The 23,510-nt window shown below is 33.0% G+C and overlaps 4 protein-coding genes across 7 annotated transcripts; 2 read left to right on the top strand and 2 right to left on the bottom strand.

Annotated features, from left to right (window-relative positions):
- Nucleotides 1-577: 577 nt before the first annotated feature.
- On the bottom strand, nt 578-7,055 carry LOC127266312 (protein MANNAN SYNTHESIS-RELATED 2-like). Of its 2 annotated transcripts, XM_051296520.1 has the most exons (7): nt 6,916-7,055; nt 3,255-3,518; nt 2,138-2,282; nt 1,978-2,048; nt 1,812-1,897; nt 1,136-1,721; nt 578-1,056 (listed from the first exon to the last, which is right to left on the bottom strand). In XM_051296520.1, exons 2-7 carry the CDS (start codon nt 3,354-3,356, stop codon nt 784-786), a joined length of 1,263 nt encoding a protein of 420 aa, XP_051152477.1. In that variant the 5' UTR covers nt 3,357-3,518; nt 6,916-7,055; the 3' UTR covers nt 578-783. The 2 variants fall into 2 exon arrangements, with proteins under 2 accessions (XP_051152477.1, XP_051152478.1); XM_051296521.1 differs by lacking the exon at nt 3,255-3,518.
- Nucleotides 7,056-8,457: 1,402 nt separating this feature from the next.
- LOC127266313 (membrin-11) lies at nt 8,458-10,767 on the bottom strand. Its single transcript, XM_051296522.1, has 4 exons — nt 10,399-10,767; nt 9,228-9,348; nt 8,975-9,121; nt 8,458-8,827 (listed from the first exon to the last, which is right to left on the bottom strand). Exons 1-4 carry the CDS (start codon nt 10,677-10,679, stop codon nt 8,663-8,665), a joined length of 714 nt encoding a protein of 237 aa, XP_051152479.1. The 5' UTR covers nt 10,680-10,767; the 3' UTR covers nt 8,458-8,662.
- A 2,518-nt stretch (nt 10,768-13,285) lies between these two features.
- LOC127266330 (co-chaperone protein p23-2) lies at nt 13,286-16,072 on the top strand. The gene is made up of 6 exons (XM_051296542.1): nt 13,286-13,391; nt 13,477-13,660; nt 14,300-14,459; nt 15,135-15,163; nt 15,252-15,297; nt 15,883-16,072. Exons 1-6 carry the CDS (start codon nt 13,387-13,389, stop codon nt 15,915-15,917), a joined length of 459 nt encoding a protein of 152 aa, XP_051152499.1. The 5' UTR covers nt 13,286-13,386; the 3' UTR covers nt 15,918-16,072.
- A 1,046-nt stretch (nt 16,073-17,118) lies between these two features.
- LOC127266295 (FH protein interacting protein FIP2) lies at nt 17,119-23,047 on the top strand. Of its 3 annotated transcripts, none has more exons than XM_051296488.1 (11): nt 17,120-17,328; nt 18,397-18,506; nt 18,994-19,128; nt 19,898-20,005; nt 20,548-20,631; nt 21,379-21,425; nt 21,506-21,579; nt 22,077-22,135; nt 22,318-22,377; nt 22,594-22,674; nt 22,819-23,047. In XM_051296488.1, the coding sequence occupies exons 1-11, from the start codon at nt 17,145-17,147 to the stop codon at nt 22,870-22,872; spliced, it is 996 nt and encodes a 331-aa protein (XP_051152445.1). In that variant the 5' UTR covers nt 17,120-17,144; the 3' UTR covers nt 22,873-23,047. The 3 variants fall into 3 exon arrangements, with proteins under 3 accessions (XP_051152446.1, XP_051152445.1, XP_051152444.1); XM_051296487.1 differs by having other exon boundaries at nt 17,126-17,328; nt 19,898-20,053; XM_051296489.1 differs by lacking the exon at nt 18,994-19,128 and having other exon boundaries at nt 17,119-17,328; nt 19,898-20,053.
- The last annotated feature ends 463 nt before the right edge of the window (nt 23,048-23,510 follow it).

Genomic DNA, 23,510 nt, shown 5'->3' on the forward strand with positions numbered 1-23,510 from the left:
ATGGATTGAGTGAATACTGAAAATCACAAGAATATGCATACAATAGCTTTTCAGTATTTATTAACAACTGCCTCTGCCTGCCCTATTTTATTTATTATTATAATTATTTTGTGATATTGAGAAACACGTGTCGTGATATTGCAACTGGAGACTGCTTTGCTTTCATGGAATTGCTCTTTGCTGTGTTTCTTTTTCTAAAATACTAGTAAATTTATACACTTCAATCCTGATTTGGCAAAACCTAAACATGACACCTACCATTTCAAAAACATGTGTCGTAACAATTTTTTATTTTTTATTTTTTATTTTCATAACCTGAGAATTCTTAATTTGCAAATTAGATCATCATATACGATCACAAGTTACTAGATCATCATATAAAAAATGATCTTGCAAACAGCAGGGGTTTATGTTTATGTAAAGCATCAATCATCAGTACAACAAAAATCATCCTAGCCATGCCAGACCTCAAATTTTATGGCAAGTTTGGATCAATTTCGTACACAATTTATTTTATTATATAATATAAATAATAAATAATAAATATTTATCTGATGTTTTTTTGAGAGAAAAGAAATCGATAAATAATCCTAGTAAAAAATCTCAAAAAATGTACAAACAAACAAACCAACACAACCTACACTTCCGCACCACCAAAGGCCAAAAACAAACTTACAGATGCTTCTTCCCAAAGCATCTATCTTATTGATAAATGGATAACAAACAGAGAGAGTATGATCATCGGCGGCGACAACGACAGGAAAATGCAACACAACAACAGCTTCAGCAGAAGCACGAATACGCCGGGTGCCGTTTCTTTGCGACGTAAGGGGACACATAATTGGTCGCCAGACCCGAACCACTCGCAGCCGGAACGAATACCTGTGTATTCCCGCGCCCAATTCTGTCGCCCACCACGCTCTCGTAGAACCTGCTCGGATACGCTGCGACGAACACATCCCCCTGCGCGCACATGTAGTGGTCGATCAGTCGCTCGTAGCCCACACCATTTGCATCCAAGAACCGCGCCTTCTCGACAATTGGCATTATCGCATCCTGCCAGCATCACAATCACAAAATGCTTTAAAAAAAGGCGTTGATAGATATCGTTGTAGCAGACGAGTGTTTATTATACCTTTGTGAAAGTGTTGGGGAAGATGTCTCGCAATGAGTCGAGGCTGCTGTGCCATCCCGTCTGCGTTATATACACAGTCGTGTCTTTATCGAACCCAATTCGCTTCAGAAACTCTCCGGTTTCCGCTGCATTGTAGCACCGTTTGTTCGCCGCGTCGTCATTTTCTAATTGGCAGCTCTTCTTCGCCAGCATCTCGGCCTGTAAGTCCAATGCGATAAAACGGCCACGCATCTTCTGGCTCAAGCTTCGAAGAGTCCCGACCATGGTGTCGACTAGCTCCTGCAGCTCTCCCTGCAGCTTGAGGGATTCAAACATTGCCTGGCACCGATATGCATTCGATAATTTGTCCATGTTGTTCCCATTGGTAATCATCGACGCGTTGAAGTAGGTGACGAGCTTCAAGTTTCTTTTGCTCCGGAAAATGGGCTCGATGTTTGATGCGACGAAATCTTTGGAAACTCTGTTGGGGACTCTTACGACAGGGAGGTTCTCGGTCGATATTCCCAATGGCGGATTCTTGTCGATGTCGACTGCTCCGCTGAGACTCGTCGTGAATTTTTCCACATCATAAAAGTCCGCAAATTGCCTGAAAACAATACGAATAAAACAAACACAGGCTGTCATGTGGTGAATAAAGCGAACGCAATATGATTCCGGCCATGTTCGTAGCGATCACCTTATTTCCCCCGGATTGATTCCTCTTATATCGGGTAGTGCAAGGGTTGCTCCGAGATGCCTGGCTACGACCACAGCATTTGCTATCTGAGATCCCACAAAAAATGAATCCACATTAGAATCGGAATATGGATTCCACGAGTAGCTCAAAAGATCAAAGGATGAACCTGAGAAGCATGAAACTCGGGGCTATGGCTCAACGAAAAAAAAATGTATCCATTGGATTTATACCCCCTCCCTGCAAACAAGAAACAGTGAAGGGCGAGAAATCGTAGATTATATATACCACAAACGAACATGTAAGAAATGATGTTGGAAGATAATTACTTAATGATTTCTCGTCCCAGCAGTGTCTTGGAGGTGAATTGCTTTCCTTCCAGGGGCCATAATTGATTTCAGTGAGCTTAACCATGCCTGGTTTTGTAAGTTTAAGGGCGCCATATTGGACGATAGGCGACACCGGTAAGGGATCCTACAGAAAGAAAGGGAATACATTGATGGATGAACTGGTATTTGACGGTACATATCATATTCTACATGCTACGCAAGTAAATTTCCACGTCTAGGCAATGTTGCTCGTCAAACTTTGAAGGTAAATGCATGTGAATACATATGTAAGTATAACGAATGGAAAATATGAATTTGATGTTACCTTCATTCTGTTCATTAGTAACACTAAGATATTTCTTCCATCTAAATAAGTCGCGGTAATTACAGAAATACCGAAATACTATTATAAGAAGTCTTGATTTATATTAGTACCCAGTTCTTCAGAAGATTTAACATTTGGTCACTTTTTACAATTCTTACCATCTAAGAATTGATGGAAAAACATATTTCTGCAAAAGAGAAAAGAAATGTGTACTCCGTGTGTAATACATGGTAACTACATATTGGCAAAATAAATAATACTCCGGAAAAGATGAATTTAACCAAAATATTAAACCGCAAAAAAAGAAAAGAAAATATAAAGTTTTACACCCATCTGTGCTTCTTAATTGAAAGTTGAACAGCCCAATTCACAGAACTTTTATTTTTATATTTTAAAGGAGAGACTTATCCAGTTTCCAGAGAAACACAAGTTGGTATCTTGAAATTCAAAGATCTATTTTAGGCACGGTAAACAGCATAGAATCCAGATCAGAATCAATCAGATTCTGGAATTAATACAAGTAAATCTGTAACAGGTACATAAAAGAAAAAGGGAGAAAATGCTTTCCCTTTTTTAACGTATCACTTAATAAAAATGAGAAATCATCATAAACGGTGCTGATCGTATCCCTATTATGTTTCCCCTTTACTCTTTCTAAGTATCATTTCTATTTTCTAGAATCAATAGAGCGACTATCTTAAGAGAGGCAGGGCATAAATATAATCGATCACAATGTAAATCACACACTCAAAAACAATATAAAAATAAAAACAATAGGATAAGAAAACTTACCAGAAGTGGATCGATGTGATCTCTCTTTATCATGTTTCCAAGCATTATAAACATGGAAAATGTAAGAAAAGCAGCCATTACTTGCCTCACGTCAACAGCCATTGTTTGAGAGACCCTCCCTTTCCCCCTTTCACCTAATTATGAGTCTCTATATATAACAAAATTCTTCTCAAACCCTCCATAAATACACAACAAGAAGTCGGATTTCTATTCTCAAATTTGTTTCCACATCATCCAATGCTAGTCTCACATTGCAACGCCGACCTAGAGGGGGAGGATTCAGAAGCCACCAGAAAAGGGCTTAAATTTGAGCAAAGTTACTGCCAAAGACAGCAATGAAGCTGTATGTATGATGATGCACTAAAGCTTTTAGTTTTCTGCCGCATTTTATTTAGGTGCTTAATTCTTGCACGTAACGACGAGCGGTTTGGCTTTGTTCAATGGCTTTCATATGGGAAATGCTAGTCTCACTCTTGTGATTCAAGGAACAAACTTTGACAGTGTCCTTTTCCATTGACTAATAATGGGACTACATGTAAACACTGTATTATTTCTAATTTATTAGATTCTGATGAGGAAACTTTTTTGTAAATTATACAACTAATTTATAGGTAAGCTGTTTATTCTTGTTAATACAGTAAACTTGACATGATTATTGTCATATAAGCCCTTTAAAAGAGATCCAAACGATTATTAGATATAAGCCTTTGTTTAAGATCCTCAATTATTCCTTGCATTCCCTCCTACACTCTCTCAGCCTTCTAAACAATAATTAAAATGGGCTAATGCGAAAAAAAATTGTTAACATGATGGTTTGTCACAGTCGCAGCTCACCGTCAGTGTATTTAGCAAGCTAGTCCATAGTTATACATTTTCGAACGGCACTGTCGCTTGAGTGACGCATGTCAATCATATTTTATATTTTCTTTGTGAACACTACACCTCATTTTCTGCATCTTTTCGAATTTTATGAAATGATAAAAGGTAATATATATCATCAAAATAAATGTAGCGACCAACAAACAATCTTATTTATTGAAGTAGTTGAGATATAAACTAGAATCGACACTTCTTTCTAGATATCCAAAGTTCTGAATAGCGAGAATTCTTGGAATTATTTTAATTTGAGTTTAATTTGTGATTACCATATAATAGTTTAATTGTCACCAAAAGAAGTGAAGGAAAAAGAGATACATAGAAAGTAACAAAAAAAAGCATCCAATTTTACTCAAGTTAACATTTTACTTATCTCTGAATCATTCTAACCTGTAGTATCAGAGACACGCTAGCATTAGTTCAATACCAGCATTTAATTTCCATTCTCAATTTTATTATGTTGCTTTATATTATATAAGAATAACATGATATGTTGTCCTTTACTAGTGATAAAATCTTGCAAAACGAAATAGCATATAAGCTATGAAACATTGAATTTGAGTAACCCTTATACCATTATACTCCAATTCCACGTAATTATCTTATGTGAAGAAGCTCGATCTCAAAACCAATTGATACTGAGAGGAGTTATCCTTCACCCTATAAAGGGGGAGCTTCAACATTTTATCCATGTGGAATATTTAACACTCCCGCTCTGATCCACGCGAAGGTTAATAAGATAGGTTTATTTCACTTCTTGCATTTGAGGAGACATAATAGTGTCCTGCTCTACCTTTGTTTCTCAGAATCGAAGTTTAGAAATGTATAGCATCTAGAAGCAAGAACCATAGACAAAACCTCCAAACTCCAAAGAAAATCCAATTACTTATGAGACCTCCCACTAGATTAGGTTGGGTGAGAAAATTGCAATATGATCATACTACACTTGCAAAGGAGGCAAAATGAGTCCATAACCATGATATGTTCGAATTCCATTCTCTAACAGTAATCAATCATTTTATGGAAATAATTTTAGCACAACTAAAGAATTGCTTCTGAAGGGCACCAACTCTGAAGTTTCACTATATTTTGCATGACATCATTGCAGTTTAAGAAAATGCTGTGACACTGTATATATATTTGTATTATTCCCTTTTTCTCCACTAATGTTTGGTTTGATCTCTATATTGACTAAACTAAATTCCAGTTCCCAAAGATTCAAAAGGGTATCTAGCTCCCTAATATCTCTTATGTTGCTATAGGCAGAGCTTAGCTTCTGGTTTCAGTTGTGTAATTTCACATAAATAATATTATATAAGAAGAAGAATATCGATATTGTGCATATGATATTCCCATGAGATGACCAAAAGAAATTATATAATTTTTTTATTCTTTCTGTCTAAGCTTTGGCTGAGTAGCTGTTAGCCGAGCCTTTTAATACTTATTCCTTAGCTAACAGCGAGTACGTTGAAAATCCTTGAGCCACTAGCACAAACTGAATCAAGAATTCCAGGGACGGCCAACGTGTTTCAGTCAGTTCCTACCTATGATGTTACTATAATTTTCATCTTAAAATGAGATACCATGCAATTACAAAGCAAATATTTGAATAGATGTAACCTATTTGTCAATTGGCCAAACAGGGGTAAAATTCTTTATTTAGGAGTTAGGACTTAACAAAAAGTTCTATAAAATTTAATTTTTATTTACATCATCTATTAAACTGAGGATTCCTGAAATTTTTACATCAAAGCTCAGAAATGTATATATATGTATTAGGCATTCACTCAAATCTGCTCAAGTTCCTCAGAAATGCAACAGGGTGGCTGTCGAAGCTCAAGCTTTTGGATATATTAACAGATAATTTTCATGAACTTTCTCAAAAATCAAGACTGTGGTATGGCTAAAATCACCGGAAGTAGTTGAGCTTAGTGAGGCTTAGCCCAACTTTAAACTCTTGAATAACTTATGTATGCAGCTTTACCTCAAATATAAATATATATGTATATGTATATATAACAAAATGTCGCTATTTCGCCCATCTGAATAAATACCTATTTCGCACATAGTCAATTTTATAACTTGAGTTTGACTAACAATCACTCTTAGAAGTTGTGACATTATTCATCAACAATAACTTTATCCAAAAAAACATCGTATCAAATAATTATTTACTCTCACACATCCGTCCTATCAAATATTCAAGGTTTTACTATCCTCAAAACTTTCCAAAACTCCAAAAACCTCAATGTAAATGGAACTAGTTGAGTAGCTCAATGAACCATCATTGCCACAAAGTTTCCATGGCCAATTTTGTGATCACATGTTAAGTCTATAAGTTTATTATTACTAGAGCGCGATCAGTTCTTCTTATTGTATTGTAAATGGCAAAAATATAGCATATTGTCAAACCTTTACCTCTATGCTGTGGGAAGAAAGCAATATCACAAGATCACCATTTTGCATTCCATATTTACTGCCAAGTGAATCTAACCATAACAAGCATTACCTTCTTTTTGTATTGCCATACGAATCAGAGAAATGAACCTACTGATTCACAGAACTATTGATTCAGCAATCAGAATTACAGTGATGATTCACACCATGTTCCATCACCAGTACACACCCCTTTTCATATTACAGGCAGGGTTCATAAATTCCAAAGAAAATTCAATATTATATATACACGATCTTTGAAAGGAAAATTTGTAGTTTGGGAATGTAAAAAACTAGGGCGAAATTGAATTAAGACTTAAGAGTTACAATGTTTTAATGATAAACTTACGTATGCGCAATCTCCGTCATCACGAAGCTAACGCGAACCCATCGAGAGTCGCTCCACCATTTGCTCCGGCCGCCGCGTCTCGGCCGGCCCTGCTCAACGTTCGTCTCCGGCGTCATATTACGACGTCGTTGGCGAGAGCCCTAATAGACTAAGAATGTTACAAAACAATATTTCAATTAAAATTTGATCCATTACCACAAAAGTAATGTATCACATTAAAATAAACTGTATTTATGTGTGGGATTTTGATTTAGAGTATGAATTTGAATAATTAAAACTAAACTTATAATAATATTTGATATGATATATAAAATATATGTGTTAGATTTGAAATTAAATTAAATTCTTTTATTATAATAAAAATTACAAATAAATATTTAATTTAATAATTAAAAAAAAATGAATAGTAAAAAGCTAGCCAAAATCTTATAAACAATACTTCATTCGTCTCTATTGTATTGTAGCAATGTCCTACTATCATAAGATTAATTTTGTAATTTTTTTTTTAATTTATATATTTTGATATAATAATTAATATTCAAATATTATAAACGATACTTTAGAGCCGAACGGATAGTACTTTATTTTATTTTGACATAATTTTTACTTTATATCGCTCCACAAGTTTGCTGGCAAACACAACCAAATAAATGGATGTTTTTTCTTTTGTTTTTTTATATATTTTGTATATTGATATTTTAAAATAAAATAATTGTTACTTTTTGATCCGCTAAAATATGTTGCTACTTTTTAATTCTCCATTAAATTTATATTTATTACATTTATAATAAATAATTTTATTTATTTATTTTATTATCTCTATTTATTTTAAATAAATAATAATTGGTTTATCCTTACTTTTTATATTTATTCTGTCACGTTTTTATTATTTTTTAAACAAATTATTTATTATATTCTTATTTTACTTTTTATTTATTTTATTTTAATATTAAAATATTACTATTATTAATTTTTATCTCCAAATAAATTTACATAAATTTGTTTGAAAAAAGTAAAATAGAAGTTATATATTTTTAAATTATTTATCTAATATTTATTTTTATTTCAATTTAAAGTATCTTTTGATTTGTCTACTCAAAATTATTTTATATACAAATATAAAAATATTATTATTTTATTATACTTTTTAAAAATAAAAATGTCAAATTATTAATTAATTGATAAAAAAAACAAATAATCCCTTTGGACCGGAGAGAATATATTTTAAATTCCATTCCAGGACACCAGCCAAGGCCGGGTGCAGCTTGAATTCATATAAAATTAAACTTGTCCTGGTCCAAAGTAAACATATACTAACTCGGCCCAAATGATGGTAATTTATTATGATGATAAAAACAGGTGGATCGATTTCCCGGAAACAATTCTAGGCCAATTTTCAATTAACAGAGTCTAGATCAAGGCCCAAGATTGAGTCACTGCGTGTTTGATGCCAAGCCCAATCATAATAATAAATAGTAAAAAAATTGAAAAAAAAAATTAAAAACTATCTCTTATTTAATTTTTTTATTATTCTAAAAAAAAAAAAAAAAATTCAAAAGTTGAAAAACAATTCCTCAAAACAGCTCGGATAAAGGAAAAGATAAATGGAGTTACTGAGATGAGCTTCTGTTTAACCTGTAGTAATACTTAAGGAAAATAAATAGTAACCGAAAAGATTATAACAGACAACAATATATAATAATCAACTAAACTTGATGATGGGTAGAATAGAAATACCTTAAAGATCCTATGATCGTGTCCACCTCAAGAACACAAGCAGGATGACAATTGTTGACACCATACCTGCATACTTGATCCATTTATCCACTCGATTCCGCCTCTCAATCAGCCGTAGCAGAGAGTTCGACAGCCCCAACGCATTCACCACGTCCAGGGCTTTCCTTTGAGCTCTCTGCACCAAACCAATTCACAGATGTTGGTATTTTCTATGTAGAGTTGAGATCAATCAACAGTAGTAATGTGTGATGATACTGTCCCCCTCGTGCAAAACATGATGTGTTTCCGAGCATTTCAGAGAAATGTATCATTGGGCTTGTACCTTTAAGTGATCCCTTTGCTCGCTGTACTTGGAAAGGATTGCAACTCCCGTAGCCAAGGATTCCTCCAGTAATCTTGAAGATCTGTGAGCTGATTCCCTTGCTTGTGCCTCGTTGTCAAAGATTCTCAATACGTGCGAGTCACCACTCTGAAATATATGGGATTTATCGACACAGGGAACAGCTTGACTGGAACAAATAAAACAAATACACCTATTGTTCTTGAATTATTAAGAAGAAAAAAAGAGGCCATACAGCTCTCCCAAGCAATTCGGCTCTCTCTCGAGCTTCTTGCATTCGCTTGTGTTGCCTCGTTTGGTATTTATCCAGGCTAGCTCTAAATGATTCAGCCTCCTCGATGACTTGCTCCACTTTTCTGCGGAACAAAAAGACACAAAGATCATCAAGTGAAAAACGAAAGAAATTTTAAAAAGTACAGAAAATTCAGATGCACATAGGAAATTCATATCCCAATTCTTACAAAACTATGATCATACAACATAATCTATAAATAAAACAAATTAGCACACAGTTTCAATTAACACAGCTGATTGGGAAAATTAGCACTATATTGATTTCACCAATGGACACAGTAACCTCTTCCGAGCAAATAACTGTTGTCATTCAAGAAATTACAACAAAGAAGAACTTGTGAAAGAAAAGAATTACTACTTTGACGAGATTATTGACGACATGAAGTTTAGACAAATTATAAGTAAACCTAATCATACAGGTAGAGTATACATCACCAATGAATATATGCATGTGTCTAATACAATGCTTGAGCAATGCCAGTTAAGACGACTCAAATCCTATCGCTGATCCAACAGTTCTGCTCAGAAAGGCTTTTGAATCAACACATACAACTCACGAGCCATGTTTTTGATCCAAAAGACTAGCCCCAAAGAAGAAGAAACCTTCCTCACAATTGTTGCTGCCAATGGATTTAGCAATCATGCTGAAAAGAACTTTCACCTTCCTCACAAAGTCATCTAATTAGAAGAACAGAACAGAACAGAACAGCTAATTTGTCCAGCAGCTCCACTATCAATGTAGAACAATGAATATATAGAGAGGAAGATGCAATCGTGTGCGTTACTATAACAAAACCATTTGATCTTCGCAATCAGCTTGCAGACCTTGAAATGGAGCAAGATCAGGGCAATAGAACACAATTTTAGCAAATGTCCTCCAGCAGTTTCAGAGAAATGTCAAGGAATGTGTATCTTCTTCATCCTAGATCTACTTTCACCGATATTAATTGCACAAAAACAACTAACATGTAATTAGCTCTTTACTCTTTTCGTCAAATTCACCGGAATTAGCATCGGTCGGTAATGCCAGAGAGATTAAACGTCACCACCACCACATTTATTTCAATTTTCTTATCACGCAAACTAAAACCAGTCGAAAAAGAAGAAGAAACCTTTTCCACAGATCGCGCTGAGGCTTGGACGGTACGGAGCGCCAGAGGCGATCCATGTCGGCACACAAGGACTGGATCTGGTTTATATCTCTTCGAATTGCCGGCGCTTGATCGTTGGAGGACCCAACGACGGCGACATCCGAGGATGAAAGTGAAGACGATGACGACGACGTGTACTCGAGACGCTCCAGCCTCTCCAAGGCATCCCTGACCTTCAGAGACAACCGCTTAGAAGAAGAGTAAAACTCCGACAAGCTTCCTCCCCCACCTTCCAGCGCCATCACCGGTCCGTCGGAATGATTGGATGAGCGTCTGGCCGTCTGTATGTCTTCTTCTCCGCCGTCGAATCACGATGGGGCTGTTTTGCAATATCGGAATAATATAGGAACGAACCTTTAATTTTGTGGGTGGTAAAAGTAAATGGAGAAAATAACAGAAAAACCTTGCAATGTTTGCTAATTTACCTTGTTACTTCCAAATTTAAAATGGGGAAAACAATAATATTAGTCCCAATGTAATTAAAAAATTATTATTTTTAATTTCTATGTAAACAATTTTTTCATTTTAATTCATTACAAACAATTTTAATTCATTTTAGATATATGATTTTATGTTACGCTGACATAATGAAATATGATTTTGCCGTAATAATCCAAAAACAATTGTATTCAATTTGAAAAATATTATTCCATTGGTAGTGAAAAATATATTGATTGAGCATAAATTTTAATAAAAATAAACAATAATGGTAATAATAAAAATAAAAAGATTATTTTATATTAAAAAGGAAGTACATCGTATTTTTTCATTAAAAATATAAAATATTTTTTTATGATAATTTGAAAAGAAATGTAAATATAAAATTGAATCAGAGAAGTTGTAAAAAATTTCGAAAATTTTATATATAATTCAATTTTTAATTTATTTTGAATTAAAAAAATTGATAATTGCTATTTGGCGAAGATTAAAGTACTGATTACTTCAAGACAAAAGATCAAAATTGATAGTTCATATTTTATATAGGACAGCTCATATTGTTATATAAAAATTGTATGTGTTGTATAATTATATATATATGTTTAGTATGTTGGAAATCTATAATATATTGGATTATTCCACCTGAATTTCAGAATTGATGACAATTAGGGATGTCAATGGGTCGAGTTCGAGACGGATTTTGCAGGCTTCGAGACCCGTCTCGTTAGAAAATATTAAAACTCAAGACCCGCCCTACCCCGTTTCAACCCGACTCCAAGACCCGTTCGGCTCTGAACTCTTTGGATTCGAGGTCAACCTGACAAACCCGTCTTTTTAAGAAAATAATTAAATACAATTGTTTTAAATAATTTAATATTAAAAAAATGCTTGAAAGTATTCAAAAAATTATAAATATAAGAACAATTGACAATAGTCAGTAATTATAGCTGTCAATCATAGTTCCGATTATAAAAAAATTGCAGAAGAAGCAAATGCAAAGACATTAAGGTTCTATTTTATTTTTAAATTTTTTAAATAAATAAATAATATAATTTATATTATATTATATAAAAATATAAGTAAATTATAATAATTATTAAAATATTCGGATCCGGAAAGATGCGAGTTTTTAATTAAACCTGTAACCCGCCCCAAACCCAGTCAAGTCTAAAACACAAAATCTACAGTCGACTCCGAACCAATTTTTTAGTGCTAAGGATCATGTGCTAATATTATATTTTAATTCAACATTGCTGAATCTCATTATTAAATAAATAAAATTATATTTTTAGCCTTCTACTAAGTAATACTAAATGAGATTAACGGCCGTGATTAATTTCAGCTGTACTGATTTTTACAATTTCAGTATGATATCCGTGTTAATTTTTTAGACCCAACCATGCCCTATTAAGCAGCATCCAGGCCAACCTGGCCTATTTGATATCCCTTCATAACACATTTGTTGATTGATATTTTAAGAATATGTATTAATATATATTATCAAAAAAATAATAATAATAAAATATATATTTGAATATTTTTAGTATTATTTTATATACTAATTATAATTAACTTAAACTAGCAACTAGTTTTATAAATAAATAAATAAAAATTAATAGCTCTAAATATAGATAAAAATAATTATTTATGTAAAAAATATAAAAATTTAATTAAATTTATTTATATTTATTAAAACAAGACTATAAAATAAAATTGTTGTCTAGGACAAAGGTAGAAATATAAAATAAAACTACTGTCTCGGGAAAAATGTAGTAATATAAATATATATATATATTTTTAGTAAAGAAATTATATTTTATTATCATGTATTAGTTATTTATATATTGACTGATTTATATATATATATATATATGCTTTTAAAGGGCTATGCAAAAGCAAGGTTTTTTATTATTATTTTTATTTATCTTATTCAAAATTTTAGAAAAAATATTATATATTAATATTAAAATAATTTTGTAATTTTTATTTAAATTATAAATATATTATTATATATATACATAATTATTTTAAAATATAAAATTAAAAGACAAAAATATCTTACATATTTTTACCAACTTAATATTTTAATTTATTACTAACCTAGAAAAGGCTCTTTACCAAGAGAGTATATTTTATAGTAATTTTTATCTTTTATTGGAATTTTGTTTTATATTTTTTATTATTTACTATATTTTATTGTGTGATATTTTTACTTACTTTTATTATATTTAAAGTGAATTTGTTTAGTCGTTTATTTATATAAAAATTTACATAATTTAAAATATCTCATTATTTTTTGGGTAAGAATTATTAATTAAATAAATCTTCATTGATTTTATGAATTTTATTTTACTTTCCATCAATGATTAATCTGACATTTATTTCTATATATATTTTGCTGTAAATATATCAAATATTCTAGAGAGTACGGAAAGAATCAAACCACCATTGCTGATTATTGCCATTGGGGTTTCTTTCAAAATTTGAACTTCAAATCCTTCGCACCAACCAATGAGGTGAGGAAAAGTTACTCCGATGGAAGAATGGGCGGTGGTTTTGATATGTGGCCTGACAACGACGTCGTTTTTTCGTTTGTTGCAGTCGGCAACCGGAGGTGCTGTGGGCGCAGCGCTCGGACAAGGTCTACCTCACCGTCTCGCTGCCGGATGCCAAGGACATATCTGTCAAGTGCGAACCTGAAGGTCACTTCACTTTCTCCGCCGTTGGTGCCAATGGCGAATCCTTTAACTTCGCGCTCCAACTGTACGGCAACATTTCCCCTCAGGTATCTTCCGCGGCATCTCTTTTTCTGAAATTTCATCTCAGGCATTTTCCCGTCGCGACGCCGTTGGGGAAATTGGATTAGAAGTTGAAACATTTGTATGAAATCGAAATTACTCCGACGAATCGCTGGTTGGTTTCAAAATTATGAGCAATTAGTACTGCTTCCCGATAAGTGAGATGTGAAATTGAATTTGAATGGTGGTTCTCGTGAACAGTGGTTAATTGATTTAGTTCTAAATGAACTATAGTCAAATCGATTGTTGCAAAAGCTGCGCAGTTCATCTGCGAGGATTTGATTAGTTGTTTTGTTCTGTATCGACTCGCTGTTGCCCTGTAAAGTAATCACAGTTTCTAGAATCTTCGCCTGTATTGGAACAAGTATCTTGATAATTTGTTGATTAGTTCTTCAATTGTTAGTAATCCTGGCTTTTGCAAAGATTTAGAATAGTGGTCCTGATAAAAATAAAAAAATCTGCTTGTATTATGTTTAGAGACGATATGCAGGTCCTTAACATAAGATTTATGCTAAAATCTAATGTAGAAATCCGTCAAACAAATGCCTCTATAAATCTTCAAGTCAATCCAGATGTTTCTCCTCGAATTTCTGTTATTCTGAGTTTCTGTGCTATACCTAATGCAGGGATGTAAAACAAAGACTGGGCTACGGAATATTCTGTGCTCCATCCAAAAGGAGCAGAAGGGCTGGTGGAGAAGGCTTCTGAAATCTGAGGAGAAGCCTGCTCCTTACATTAAGGTTGATTGGAATAAATGGTGCGACGAGGATGATGAAGATTCGGAGGGTGAGTTTTCCCACGCCTCATATACATCATATTGATATATTGTGGTTATTGTTTTTTAATAATATTTCTTATTGAACTATGAAGATCATTTTAGGTTGTGTTTACTTGTGTTTTTGGTGTCGTGGGTACATTTTGGATTTGAATTGTTTGGAGTGAAAATTAGCTATTCCATGTGATAGATATTTTGAATTGAGTTTAGGTATTGAAAATTATGTTTTTGGGTATTGCATACTGTGAAAACGAAGTTGAAAAAAATTATAGAGCAAAGCCTAGTAATGCTGGTCTGACAATTCAAGATTGCATCGATGCTATATAGTTATATTTTGATCTGTTTGAATTTTAGCACTTATGCGCAAAGAGTGGTTTTGTTGATGCAATTGAATATATTCATGTGTATAGTTTTGTTTTGTCGATTCGGATATGTGGTTATCAAATAAACAATTTAACAATCGTACATTTTCAATGTATCTCTGCTATTTGTACTAGCCTTATGTATTTGGATGACAAGGGCTGAACTGACTGTAGACGAGCATGATTAAGATCTATTTTAGACAACAACCTTCGTAGATTTCTTTTGTATGTGACATTCTTTATTATTTTATCCTTCCTTCAGGCGTAAGAACGCCCTCATCATTAGGTTTCTTTGTATCTGACATTTAGTTTGTGTGCTTGCAGCAAATCTGGCTTCAGACGATGATGTTGTGGTAATCGACACGAACTCCTTGTAGTGATTGGATACTATGTTCGATGTTGTTGCTTTGATATACTGACATGAGGTTTTGTGCATTACAGTATACTGGGGAGAACGAAGAGAGCAGCGACGATGAAGGGATGCTCTGTGAGTTCAAATTTCTGTTATCGATGCACTACATACTAGAAAATTATGTGTGTTTACTTGTGATTTTGGAGGAAAATATAGTGATTTGATATGATTTCATATCCTTTTGGTGTGTTTGTTCATGGGTTTTCGGAGCCATAAATTTTGGATTTTGAATAGTAAAATTTTGAATTGTAATAATTATTTGATGTGATTAAAATGGATCTTAACGCGATTTTTTTAATGTACAATTGATTTCTAATGTAATATATATATATAAAAAAAAAAAAGTATTTCATTTGGGGTGTATTTGTTTTGTATTTTTAGTTTAAAAGTTTTTTTTTTTTTTTTTTTTTTTGTTAGGTATGAGATATGAAAAATAATATTGTGTTGATTTTTTGTGAGTGTGTAGAGTGTATATATATTATTGGTGGGCTTGTTTTTGGTTTTGGATTTTAATTTTGATTTTGATTTTGATTTGAATAATAAAATTTAGAATTGAAATCTATAAATAAGTGTTTACGTGGTATTTTAAATTGAAATATATAATGGAATTATAATGTGAATTCAATCTTACAAGAATGGATATGCTTAATGTGGTTGCAGATCTTCCCGATCTTGAGAAAGCCAGACGTAACTAGCGAAGACGGGATGCTACTATTTCGGAAGTCATTTAGAGATCCCTTTTGACGACAGAGTTAGCCTATGTGGTACCTTAGGATGGACAGATCTAGGCTGTAAGAATTTGATTTCGGGTTTATATTTTTATGCTTTGATCTTAAATGGTTAGAGATCACATATGGATGTAGAATATCACAAATCATTGGTGCGGATCAATCCAAGGTAAGGTAAGACTAGAAAAACAACTGATATAAACTTACTTGTGGTTTTGTGTAGATGAGATTTTTCAAGAAAAAAACAAAATGGTAGTTGATGTGATGCTCTACGAGATTAAACATGTAGAAGTTGATATGTTTTTAAAAAACATCATAATCGATGACTAAGCTTTCTTCTTTTAACCAAAATTTTCTAACATACTTTTTTTTAAAAATATTAATATATTGCACATATTTATATATATATATATATTATTTATACAATTTTTCATACCTTACTTAAAAAAATATAAAAAACACAAAACAGATAAAACTTTAAAAATTGGTAAGTAAATTTATATAACATTATTATTGAAAATTGTATTTGTAAAAAAACTTGAAATAAAAAAGATAGAATGGTGTCAAAATTCTATAGATATTTGTGTTATCATGTCCAGATTAATTTTCTTCATTTTATCTATATGTATATAATGATATTGTGATATTTTAAAAATATAAATTAATATATATAATTCAAAAAATTAAAATATATATTTAATTATTTTTTAATATTATATTTTAATAAAAATATATATAATTATTGTTGTTTTAGCTAATATTTTATATAAAATATATATGGGTTGTCGTAAGAAAATTGCCACTTTCGGTTTAGTCGGAAGAATTTGTCGGAATTGACTAATTCGAAGGGTTCCCGGCCTCCCAAAAAATGATTTGCGATGATTTTGTAAATAATGCAACGAGAAGGCAAAAAATCAAATTGAAAATGTGAAAGAAAATGCTGAAAGTTGAGCTGGGCTAATTTTGAGCCTCTATCTACTTGGGTCGATTTTGAATTTGGCGGCAAGAAATAAGTCTTTGCTTTTTCATGGATTACATTATTAAAAGTCATAAAAATTATCTCAATTATACAAAATAAAAAATAAAAATGAAAATGATTAACGAGCAAAAGTTTTTGGACATGATAGAAAATTTGGGATCAAATACTATTATCAGATAATTGAGGGACTTTGTCTGAAAATCGAGAAGAAATAGATGCCAAACTGCCATATGACATTAACCGACGTTGTAAGTAAACGAATTCCTTCGCCGTTTTGGTCACCAATATCTCCGTCGGAGCCTCCGCCCAAAGCCGCGGCGTCGGCGTTGCTGATATCTGCAAAGATTGAGATGACTTTGAACTCCGACGCTGCTTCGTCGCTGGTCCGGCTAAACATCGGTATATCTCTATCTCGGTGTCGGTGCGTATGCTATTAGATGGGTTACTGTGCAAATTGGAGCGCGAGAAAGCTTAATTTGGATATTGTAGTGTGAATCGTGTGCTAATTTCTAATGCAGCTGCGCTATCTAGTGTTGGTGTTTGTTTTGATTCGAGACATCACTGACTTGTTTGTGTTGCGAAAAAATTTTGTAATGTCAAAGAGGAATAAGCAGGATAGAGATTTTAGATGTTGATTTTGAAATCCTAACCGCCTTTCTGATTTAGGAAGTAAGGGAAGGGTTTGGTAAATGTCTGTTTTGATTATGATTAATTGATTATATCCCTCTTTTTGGAGCTATCATCGTACCAATATGGTCCCTCCTAACATAAGCCTAGGAAATGGTGGGTCTATTTTTCGAAAGTCATTTTAAAGAAAATTTCCTGTGTAAACTGGAGGTTTGTTGAATAAAAAGGAAAAGTTGTATTTGAGTTCTGCTTAGAATTTGTCTAACTTTTAGGTTGAATCGAACACCTTTCTGGTTTAGTTTCTCTAAGTTTGAATTTGAAAGTTATAATATGTGTCCTTGATCCTGCAATGTGTTAACTTTCTGGTGAGCTTGAGCTGATTTGATCGAGGAAATTTAATTATCAATGCATGAAGCCATGTGCTGAAGCTCGATCTTGCTATAATTTTGGAACTAGTTATAGCGGAAGAGTGATCATGTACAATGTGTTAAAATTGTGTGTAAAACAATATTGAGATTGAAAAGACAAATGGTTGTGTTACTAGAGAAGTTCAGAACAAATATTTGGGTGTCACAACAATGAGACAGAAGTTGGTGCCTTCTTCTGTAGTGTATTTCTGTAATTCCCAGACGTGGACAAGTGGAGACAGGCCTGCCATTCTAGTTAATTGATTGTTGGAGCATCCTAATTTCTTGACCTGTTGATCTGTATGAGAGTGCTGATGAACACAAGGATGATAACATGGTGGTTTTGTGGTGCTCGAGATTTTCTGTGTTTAGGAGTTAATTTTGGAGTCTTTATCTACTAGAAAACTGAGGTTTCTATGTTATTATTGTATAGGAGGGAAAAAGTTTTGCACAACAGTTGATACCTTGACTCAGCGTGAGCCTGATTCGATGCTTGCAGCAATGTTCAGTGGACGCCATGCTCTGTATCAAGACTCTGAAAAGGTATTTACATAAAAGGGTCTTCATCAATATGAAAGCATTTTAATCTCTACTTCATTCCCATCAAGACATTTATCTAGAATAGATGCTCACATAGGGCTAGAGAAGGAGGTGATAAAGTTAAATTATTCAATTGATGAACAAAGGATGGCTTGTCTTTGGTAATCAAGAAGAGGGAATAATTAATAAGTTTAGTTGATAAGTTTAAACGATGAATCAAGCATGACCCACACATTACCTTTTGTTTTGTTCATGTACTCACATAATTTACGAAGTATAACTCTTGTAAAAGATGATCTTTTTTTCCATGAAATAGTAAGGTTTGTACATTACAGACATGAGAAAAGAAGGTTGGTGGGTGCATGCAAATTTGAGTAGGCATGATGTGAGTGAGTGTTTATAGGATTAGAAATCCTCAAGATATCAATTATAGTGGTTATTAAGTCTTGAAATGCAAATAGTTTAACTGTTCAAACTGATATTGCTGCAGGGATATGTTTTTGTTGATAGAGATGGGAAACATTTTCGTCACATTTTGAATTGGTTGAGGGACGGTGTAGTCCCTATTATGAAGGATTCTGAATACTTGGAACTTCTAAAAGAGGCTGAATATTTCCAGCTTCTAGTAAGGCAGTTCCTATGCTTTGACAATTATATACTTTATGTTATCATTATTTACCCATTTACTTTTAATTGTCCTGACTTTCTGGGACACAATATTCTTTTTTTGAACCATGCAGCTTGCCTTGAATGGATAAGAAATAGTATGGCATTCTTTCCCTTTAATATATATATATCGGTAGGACCGAGTAATATATTTCCAAAGTTGATTAGCCTCTTTTTTGTGTTCCAAAAATTATTTCTTTGTTGTGTGTGGTTTAGTTTGTAGTATTATTGTGGATGTGATATCTCAAGTTGGGAGTGTATTTCTATGATATAAGGCACAAACTGGAAATTTGATTTCAGACCTGTAATTAGCTTGCGTTGATAAATCAGGCATGATAATTTAGTTCAAACACATTAATTTCAGACTAAGTCTTATTACTGACTGATTGCCTGCATGTACTTTCTTAGTTTGAAGATATATATATATATATTTCTCATCCATAAGTTGGATATCAAAACCAATTTTACTGAAATGCCATTGTATGGAAATAGATTAACAGTACCACATTTCTAGAATGCTTATAAAAATGAGCAGCTATAAGTTTGACAACATTTTACTATCTAAATCTTGATTTAAAAAAAAAAGGAAAAGAAAAAAGATAGGGCTGGAGAAGTTGCGATGATCTTTTGCAACTCTGGTTAGTTGGACTTAGTTTAATTTTACATGATGATAAAACTAGATGCCTCCATCATTCAATGTATATGAACAGAGCTACATTTAATTTCAGGGGTTGATTGATGGTATTAAAACATCTTTGAATAAGAGGAAGGAGGAAGAGGAAATATGCACAGAACTGACACGGATTGACATCATTAAGTGTATACAGTCTGAGAAGGTCAGATTTCGAGGAGTCAATCTATCAGGCCTTGATCTTTCAAAACTGGTAAATGATTCAGTATGTACTTAACGACATAGTAATGTGTATGCATTATTGCATAAGTTATGAGATGCCTGGACCAAAGTGTTTGTTTGAGTTTTACTCCAATGGTAATATAGGGGAAAAGTATGAAATAGATGATAAGTTGTGATTTGGCATGGAGAAACTAGAAAGAACTCTGAAGTTCAACATGATCTTAGGATTCTGACGAATACATATGGTGTTTTGGCTTCTAATGTTTATCTGATTTTATGTTTACTTCTATATAGCACCTTATTTTTTTCTTGTACAGTTCTTAGTTCTTACAAATACTTTGATTATCCAAAACGGCTGCAACTTATGCTTTATAGTGGCTACCAGGAAGGAGTGCAGATTTTTGTTCATCTGTCAGAATCTTAATATATTTGTCTTTAGTTTCTCTTCTCTTTCTACCTTCCTAAAGCTTCTTAAATGGTGGACCCTTGTGATCTGTCTTGGCTAATTTTGTTCATACAATGCAGGACCTATCGTATGTTGACTTTAGCTATGCATGCCTGAAAAATGTATTCTTTTCCCGTGCAGATCTTCATTGTGCCAAATTTAAAGTGAGTTTTCTTCCTTGTCTGCCATATCTCGTGGGAGAGAAAAAAAATTTTTCCCTTCATAACAACATTGTCTAAGTGCCCCTAGAAATACACTCCCTTTGTCATAAAAAAATACTACTTACTTTCCTTATTTGTCATTCATTAAAAAATAGGCCTGTTTTCTTTTATTAGTAAAAATCATACCACTTTTTTTACTTTTCTTATTATAAAAGGCAAAAAGTGCGCACCACATTAAAACTGATGTCCAAAAACCAAATGAGCTTATTTTTACATGATGGAGGGAGTATAAATTATTTAACATTCTTAGGTTCATTGCTTGTTACATGAAAGCATAATATCAACTTCACCCCAATAACTTCGGAACAGTGTTCACTTACCTGGATGGGGTCAATGGGCAATGAACAAGGTCTGTGGCGTAGATTTGCGACCTCCATTTCATGCCCGGTGGCACTTGCATAGCCTACATCATAATTTGCTGTAGAGGGTCTTGCGTTTGAAATAATAATAACAATAATAATAATAACATTGTTGCAAGGAAATTTATCGTTAACTATTGGTTTTAGTCACTGATGACCTGAGTTCTGTAAAAGGACTGAGTTTGGTTCAGTAGAAAAGTTTCAAATTCAAATCCTTATCTTAATTGATGAGAGGGATTATTTTCACTACTGTAACTGAAATCTTGATAGGGCTCTTCTTTATTATTTTCTTTGAATATTGCTCACACTGGAAAATTTTGAATTGATACAGGATGTAGATGCGGAGACTTCTATATTTCATAATGCGACTTTGAGAGAGTAAGGTTATCCATATATGCGCATTGAAATATTTTTGTAAGCTTCTTTGTCATCGCTAAACTGTCTTTCCACCATTGAAGATGTGAATTCACAGGAGCTAATCTTCGTGGAGCTCTTTTAGCTGGGGCCAACCTTCAGAGTGCTAATCTGCAGGGTAACCTCTCGTACGATTAGAAGGTTTTGGAGGAAGCGTAGGGGATGCCATTTTAGTTAGTGTGGTATTTGTAGTAGGTCGTTAAAATATAATAAAACAACTGATATTGTTAAAATGGTTGCTTTAAAATGACCTCACTTCTCTTTTCTACTGTTTAGCTGGCATTAACGAGATTAAATTGATCATTCCTCATGTTTACAATTTCCACGGAAATTGAATAAGTGGAAATTGGTGTATTTGGTAAGATGACTTCATTTTCTAAAACCCATTGAGGTAAAGTCCTTTTTTTTTTTTTTTTTATCTTGAATGCTTCTGTTGCCTATTTGAAACCATTAAATCGTGTAAGATGTTTTCTATTTCTCTTTTTAAAACCATTGAATCTTGTAAGATGTTTTCTATTTCTGTTTCTATAAGATGATTCTTTGAATTTCGAAGCTAAGTTAATAAGCTTTTTTTTTTTTTTATCTGCTTGAATTTTTCTTTTGTTTCCATTGCAGATGCTTGTTTGATAGACTGTAGCTTCTGTGGCGCAGATCTGCGATCTGCACACCTACAGGTCGAGCATGCGTAAATTTGGATTATGTCTTTAATAATTTACCCTTCATTTCTCTAGTAATTTCTCTTTGTTCTTTCACCAGCCACAAGAACTGTAACTTTCTCATCTATTTTCAGAGTTCTCCTTTAATCCTGAAATGAATCTTCGCATACATTGCTAAATATAAGTTAAATATCTTTCAGACGGCCGATCTTACGAGTGCCAACTTAGAAGGAGCTAATCTCGAGGGAGCCAATCTTAAGGTAACACTTCTTCTTTGGTTTGTGTAACTATTTACATTTGGCATCGTAGTTCATCAATAGATGCGCAGACCGCATTCGTACTCTAGTTGATTCATACACTTACATGTATAGTTTTGATCAGAGTGGAACATTTACATTGTAAAATGTTACCGGCTTCTATGAAATGGAAATAAAGCTTTTACGTGTTCATCTACAACGATTTCCTTTCCTTTCCAGGGTGCAAAATTAACCAATGCAAATCTCAAAGGTGCAAATTTGCAAAGGGCTTATCTACGTGATGTCAATCTCCGCGATGCAGTGAGTAATCAAGGCATTTGTGTGTTTGCATTGTTGAATTCGAAACTTTTTAATTAAATATAAATTTTGAATACGATATCTTTAAGGAATTATAGATGTTGTACATAAATAAAATCTTGAATCTCATTGAGATCTTTCCGACAGGCTTTGGAAGGTGCAAAACTCGACGGTGCCAATCTGCTCGGAGCAATCAGGTGACGCACAATCGGAAAAAGAAACAACCTTTAGATTCTCCAAAGGTTCGTTGCTTTTAGTTTTATCTATATATTCCGTACTTGTCTCGACGATCGAGTTATTTGAATATCTTGTGATATTTTTTGAAAAAATTACTGAATCAAATATCTGAGTTTGAAGTTTAACTTGTTTGATATAATTGGCGAGCAGAGGTATTGGACTAACCGTTTTTGAGTAGGCAGCTATAATCTACATTGATATTTAGTCAACTTAATTTCACAGACATCTTTATAGTTTGAAAATCGGTTAGCTCCCTCCCTCCCTCCCTCCCTAAGATCTCATCCAACGGTACGCAGCCATGATTATCATTTTAGTTATTCATTATTATTATTATTATTATTGATTTGTGAATAATTAGAGGCTATTGTTAATGCACATGCAAAATATGTTATAATTTTATATGTTAATTATGATAGAACATGATAATAATTGATTTCAAATGTTAATACAACATAATATTTCCTTCGCCTATACAAAATAGTTCATAAATTATTTAGTTATTTTTTTATTTGTAGAAAATTTATATAATTAGGTGTGGGTTACCTCAAAACGTCAGGTTTTGGATAAAAAGATATGTTCTGCATATTTTGATTTAATTTCAC

Source organism: Andrographis paniculata, unplaced genomic scaffold (genome assembly GCF_009805555.1).
Source record: "Andrographis paniculata isolate CXL003 unplaced genomic scaffold, ASM980555v1 Contig75END, whole genome shotgun sequence".
Lineage (NCBI taxonomy): Eukaryota > Viridiplantae > Streptophyta > Magnoliopsida > Lamiales > Acanthaceae > Andrographis > Andrographis paniculata.